We start from the raw sequence: 6,837 nt of genomic DNA, 5'->3' as shown, positions 1-6,837 counted from the left end.
AAAACGGTGTTTTTTTAAAGAAGAATAAATATATTAGTCTAAACGATAGAAGACAGCCAGCTTGGTGACGGCGGCAGGGTTAGTGTTCGGTAAGATAGTATAACTGTGTATGACTGACTTGACCTGTAAATCACACAAAATTAAATAAACAGAATTAAGCTCGGCTCTTTACCGTGAATATTATAAATTAAAAAAGTCTAAATTAGGTGTAGGACAGACTGAGGAATACGGAAATTCGCCGAAGAACAAAGTCACCGACAGCTGTAATAATAAGCAAGTTGAAATGGCAATGGGCGGGCCACATCGCTCGAAGAACAGATAACCGTTGGGGGAGAAAAGTCCGAGAGTGTGGCGACCACGAAGCGTTGGCAGGCCTCCCACCAGGTGGACTGACATCGTGAGTGGTGGGAAACCGTTGGATGCAAGTGGCGAGTTGTCGTTCATTGTGGCGTTCTAAGGGGGAAGCATTTGTGCAGCAGTGGGCGTATTCCAGCTGATGATGATGATTATTTGTAGATTAGACGTCTACAGTCAATATTACTAGTTTCAGCTTACAAGATAATGAATGAAAAGATAAAAAAAATGACTTAAGTATCTACCTACCCCACCAACTCGCACTGGACCAGCGCGGTGGGCTTACGGTCCAATCCTAATGACATGAGTAACTCCCCGTTTAGGCCCGGAGTGTCCGGCGGTTCTGGGAGTCCTGACGATGACGGTAGGGAAATCCTGGAGCCAGGGGTGCGACAGTCAACTGGCCAGTCATTCCAAATACAGCGAGCCGTGAAACAGGATCGCTGTCTCCTAAATGATTTGACATGTCTGCCGGATCCACCCACAAAGCCACATGGTGGGTACCACATGACGGGCACCGACGGCAAGGCAGGTCGAGGTGGAGATGGCGAGATGACCTGGAGGCGGAACTGAGAGAGTGGCCGAATATAGCTCTGGATAGGGAGATGTGGAAGTCAAGACAAGAGACCTTTGCCCAGCAGTGGGAAACTGTATTGTGATTAAAACAATTATCACTTCTTTTTAGCTATAACGTTTATTGTCACTATCGTCAGCCATACATTCAGTCCGACCTCGCATAGATTAAATCAATACAGATAACAAACATCGTGGACAGCATTTACAAATACTGTCATACCATACTACATCTTCCCCATGGACAATATACAATTTATATTCTAACTCTCAATCACATATGTAATCTCTCAAATGTTGTGGAGGAACAATATTGTTTCGCGGCCTTAACACCCTATCATGCTCCTGCACCACAGGCCTGTTTATCTCCTGAGGTTGATCATTTTCCTCACCTTGTTCAGATTCAACATTTACATTACTATACTGATCAAAATAACCAATATTTTTATGAAAAGATGGTTTTACATGTAATGTATTTCTCCGAAATAAATGGCCATTATTATCTTTTAAAATCAATGATCTAGGAGCCCTATGGATGTCTACAACCTTCCCAGGATGCCATATGTTTTCTTTCAAATACACTATATCCTGACCAGAGTGAAATTTATGATTATTCAATTTTGCTGTCTTATCAAAAATTTTCTTATTATGGTCATTCATTTTACATTGAATTTCACTAAAATTAGTTACCAATTTTGGTTTTAGAAGTTCTTCATGAATCGGAAGCTTAGTTCTAGTCAGTCTACTAAATAACAATTGTGTTGGAGAGTGCGGAGAACCTAGCACAGGTGTATTCCTATATTCTAATAACACTTCTAGTAAATCAATACCACTATCAGTTGACTTTTTGAGCAACTTTTTGGCTATTCCAACATATCTCTCTATAAAACCATTAGACCTAGGATATCTTGGGCTTGAAGTTATTACTTGGAATTTCCATTGTCTAGCAAAGTCTTGAAATTCAAATGAATTAAATGGCATATTATCAGCCCTTAATACCCTTGGTATACCATGTGTCGAGAAAACATCCTTTAATATTTTTATTACAGTAGATGCAGTCAATGAACTTACTTGAATTAATTCAAACCATTTAGAGTAATAATCAGCTATAATGAAATAAGTTTTATTTCCCCATTGACAAAAATCACATCCAATTTTTTGGAATGGCAAAGTAGGTACGTCATCAAGTAACATAGGCTCTTTTGATTTTTTCAAACTGTACTTTTCACATATTTCACAATTTGACACAGCATTGATGAAATCATTCTCAAGATTAGGCCAGTAGAATAAAGATTTTGCTCTGGAAATTGTTTTACTGACCCCAAAATGGCTTGAATGAACTTTCTTAATTACTCTCTCTCTTAGTGTTACAGGGACTATAATTTTATAATTTAGATAAACAATCCCATTTTCATATGTAATGTTGTCTTTATGTCTGTAATAAAATTTTACAATGTCAGCCGCTTTGTTCTTACACCTAGGCCATCCATTCTCATGATATAATTTAAGTTGTTGAAGCACAGGATCTTTACCTGTTTCTAGTACAATAAGATTCTGTACTTCATCACTGACATCAATAGCATGTATTGTTTTAATTAAAGAACTATCCACCTCCACATTATTCGCTCTACTAGAAGCTCGACTCAAGGCATCAGCCACATGCATTTTAGAACCTGGTGTATACTGAACATCCAAATCATAAATTGACAATTTTAACTTGATTTTTCTTAAGCGTTGTGAATTAATAGAATTAATTTCTTTTTTCATAATTGCCACTAGCGGTTGGTGGTCTGTTTGTACAATTACAGGTCTACCGTATATGTAGTAATGGAATTTTTTACATGCATAAAGTATAGCCAGAAACTCTTTATCTATTTGTCCATACTCAGATTCACACTTGGAAAGACTTTTTGAGGCAAATGAAACGGGGTGGCCATCTTGCATTAGTACAGAACCAATAGCATCTTTAGAACTATCTGTTTGGATTACAATTTGTTTCTGCGGATCAAAATTTAAAAGCACGGGTGGACTTATCAAAAGCTTCTTAATGTCATTTATACATGTTGTGTAACTGTCATTCCACACAAATTCAACATTTTTCTTCAGTAATTGTCTTAATGGACTAGTTATTTCTGAAATATTTGGCATATATTCCCTAAAATAATTAACAAAACCTAAAAATCTTTGGAGGCTCTGTTTATCAGTTGGAATGTCATATTCTAATACAGCTGTGATTTTTTCTCTATCTGGTGACAATTTACCATTTATAATTTCATGACCAAAATATTTGACCACCTGTGGTAAGTACTGAAACTTTCTAAGATTGAATTTAATATTTAATTCTCGTGCTCTACTCAAAACTTTGTCAAGAATCTCATCATGTTTCTCTTTTGATTCAGCATGAATCAAAAATCATCTATATAAATAAACAGTCCTTCAATATCATTGAAACATGATTTACAATTTTCTTGAAAAGTTTCCGCAGATATCTCAAGTCCAAAAGGTAAGACATTGAAACAATAGGAACCATATATTGTGGAAAATGTACAATACTTTTTACTGTCTTCAGTCAAAGCAATCTGCCAAAATGACTCCTTTAGATCTAGAACAGAAAAAAATTTTGAGTTACCTATCTGAGACTTTAAATCATTTATGGTTGGAATTTCATAGTATTTCTTAAGAATACAGTTATTCAGATCTCTGGGATCTAAACATAACCGGATAGATCCATCATCCTTTTCCACAATAACAACCCTATTCACCCATTCGGTAGCCTCAACAACTTTGGAAATCACTCCTAATTTACACAGTCTGTCCAGCTCTTTTTTCAATTCCTCTTTTAGTTTTAAGGGAACTCTGTGCGGAGGTTTTGATACTGGAACAGAGTTATCTTTCAGTAAAATTCTACACTTTTTTGGAAATCTTCCTGAACCTGCAAATACATCTTCATACTTTTTAATTATAGATTGCTTGCCTAAATCATTCTCAACATTGTTTACAAATTTTCTCTCAATAATACCTAATAACAAACATGAATCCTTTCCCAATGTTGGCTGGTATCCAGAACTTGTTACAATGAAATCCAACAAAATTACATTTGAGTTTAATTTTGCTTCCAACAAAACAGTACCAAATGTTTTAATTTTTGAACCATTGTATGCTTTCAGCTTGACATTGGATTTACACAATTTAATGCTGTTTTGTCTTTTTCTTGATATTTTGCTTTGAATATCATTGTACAAGGAGATTGGAATCAGATTCACATCTGAACCAGTATCGAGCTTAAAAGCACACTTCATCACATTTTCCAATAACAATTCCTGCTCCCAACAGTCAATTCTATTAACATTTGAACATACCGTATCACAATACAATTGATCACCATGATCTTCCGATTCAACCACTTGGACTTGGTCTGTGCGACTCCTTGTACGACACACTTTTGCAAAGTGGTTAAATTTTCCACATTTGGTGCACTTCGAACCTCTTGCAGGACACTTTGAGACATTCCTTTCATGTTTTCCACCACACCATCTACATTTTATTATAAATTCTACCTTGTGAACTTCAGCACTAGTGGTGTTACAATTTTGACTGTCATGCAAGGCTTTAGTCTGCAACTTTGATATTTCAGAGAGACGGAGTCTCTTTATTGCATCATCCAGTTTTACATCTCCCAGGCACAACAATCTTTCTTGTTCACCTTTATCGGTAGTCCCGAGAATAATCCGGTCGCGGATCGCCTCATCTGCGTCAGCAAAGTCACAGTTTCTAGAAAGACTCTTTATATCCTTATAGAATTGATCAAAGGACTCGCCGGGCTGCTGGTTTCGCGAATAGAACAAAAATCTGGAATACAGAATGTTCTTCTTCGGTTCACAATAGTCGTCGAAGGCTTTTATAACATCTTCGTACTTAGCCTCAGTTTCTAACTTGAAATTGTTGTATATCTGTACGCCTTCCTCACCAATGGTATTTAAAAGGATTGCAATTTTTCTGGAGTCTTTACCGCCATCTAAAGCAGACGCAATCAAATATATACTCAACTCTTGTTTAAACCTTCGCCAGTTACTAGGTAAGTCACCGGTAAGACACAATTTCTCTGGCAAGTTAAAAGTAGCTGCCATTGTTATTACAATACGTTAAAGACTGCGCCATGTATTGTGATTAAAACAATTATCACTTCTTTTTAGCTATAACGTTTATTGTCACTATCGTCAGCCATACATTCAGTCCGACCTCGCATAGATTAAATCAATACAGATAACAAACATCGTGGACAGCATTTACAAATACTGTCATACCATACTACAGAACAGTTATAGGCTAAATATGTATATATAATAAGTACCTACTTAATAAAAAAAAATACTGCAGAAATGTTTATGCAATAAGTAGGCAACCCACAAAATGAAACGACTCGTTAAGGTAGACAATCACACCACGCAAGCAAAGAATAATACAATTCATTTCACAATTCGAGAGAGAGAGAGAGTGTGTGTCAGTGTTGTTTTTGATACAGGGAAGTTAGGAGTGTAGACGTGTTTTTTAGTTGATAGCTTATTCTAAGTTCTAAAACTTTTACTACGGCGGTTAGTCTCAAATCGATGTGAAAAAAGTTATCGAGTTTGAGTCACTGAGTTTAAACGTTAACGTTAAAACGTAGTGGTTATATTCTCTTTGACGTTACTATTTAGGTTTTTTTTTGAGGCACGCGTCATCGTAAATTACTCCACCTCAACTCCACCTAATACAGATTATAAAAGTTTTGTATGTAAATAACTGTCCATGATTTTTTTTCTGCGTTTTCATATGTTTTTTTTGTGTCATTTTTTGCGTCGGAGTATCGGAAACTGTGCACACTGGAAGACACGAAGCATCTCCTCTAGTTGGGCACTGAACACAGCTCACAAATTGACAAACATTGTCTGAAAAATAGTAGTCATAAAGTCAATGTTTAATAATTGGTGTATCGATATTTGGTTGTTTTCTTTATCTGTGCCCCCGCCAAGTCCAGCAAACCAAAAACCCAAAAACAAATGCACATAAGTACCATACTTTTCTTGAGGCTATTTTCAACATATTGTGTGTTTTATTTATATGATAAAAGGTTTAAAAACTGTTTTAAAGAACTAAAAGCCTATAATAACTAAAATAATCTTAATAATGGAATGTTTTTTTTTTATCTTGCCATAGCTTTTTTTACTCAGCGATTCGAGATTTCCCGCCATGCAAAAAGTTGCAGGTACAATATAAAAAAAACCTTTCTAATGATATGTTGTCGTTATTGGTTCCTTCCTAGGTTCCTAGGCCAGACTATGTATGTCAATCAAGTGTAAAAATATGAACTTATTCAAAGTTTCAAAAATAAGTACCACAGACTCTTATTACGACGCAATAAGGCCGTAGTAACATTTTTGAGTGTTTCGAATAAATACCTACTTATTTTTACACTTGGCTGTACATAAAATCTGCCCATCCTCCTTTAATTTTCAAATTTCGCGCCTTCCTCGTATCAATCTCATTCCTTTCATACGTTCACTCAATTGTTTTTTTTAATAACTTTTTGGTTCAGACGGCTCAGACTCAGACCTTTGTGCCTAAAAGGCTAAAAGTGACGCAAGACACAGTCAGTCTTGGAAGATCAGTCAGGCAGGCGTAAATAAAATTGAACAACGTTCAGCAATAAAATATAAGTAAAGAGAAGGCATTTCTGAGAAAAGAAAAAGTGGAAATAATACACAGACGCTTTTTCTTGTAAATTAAAATGAAAAAGCGTTAATATTTTTTTATGTGATTATCTTTCTTTGACTACAGTTATAAGTTATTAGCTTATAACCTGTCGTTATTATTAATATAAATAGAAATAACTGATTTGTCGTTACGTCCTTACCGTATAACATCTGTGCT

At 35.8% G+C, this 6,837-nt stretch overlaps 1 protein-coding gene across 1 annotated transcript; it reads right to left on the bottom strand.

Moving 5' to 3' along the window:
- Nucleotides 1–1,029: 1,029 nt before the first annotated feature.
- Nucleotides 1,030–5,237, bottom strand: LOC141430275 (uncharacterized). Its single transcript, XM_074090929.1, has 2 exons — nucleotides 4,287–5,237; nucleotides 1,030–3,529 (listed from the first exon to the last, which is right to left on the bottom strand). The coding sequence occupies exons 1-2, from the start codon at nucleotides 5,052–5,054 to the stop codon at nucleotides 3,524–3,526; spliced, it is 774 nt and encodes a 257-aa protein (XP_073947030.1). The 5' UTR covers nucleotides 5,055–5,237; the 3' UTR covers nucleotides 1,030–3,523.
- Between the last annotated feature and the right edge of the window lie 1,600 nt (nucleotides 5,238–6,837).

This window comes from Choristoneura fumiferana, chromosome Z (assembly GCF_025370935.1).
Source record: "Choristoneura fumiferana chromosome Z, NRCan_CFum_1, whole genome shotgun sequence".
Lineage (NCBI taxonomy): Eukaryota > Metazoa > Arthropoda > Insecta > Lepidoptera > Tortricidae > Choristoneura > Choristoneura fumiferana.
The sequence above is the reverse complement of the archived record's forward strand: the minus strand, read 5'-3'. Positions and strand labels throughout refer to the sequence as shown.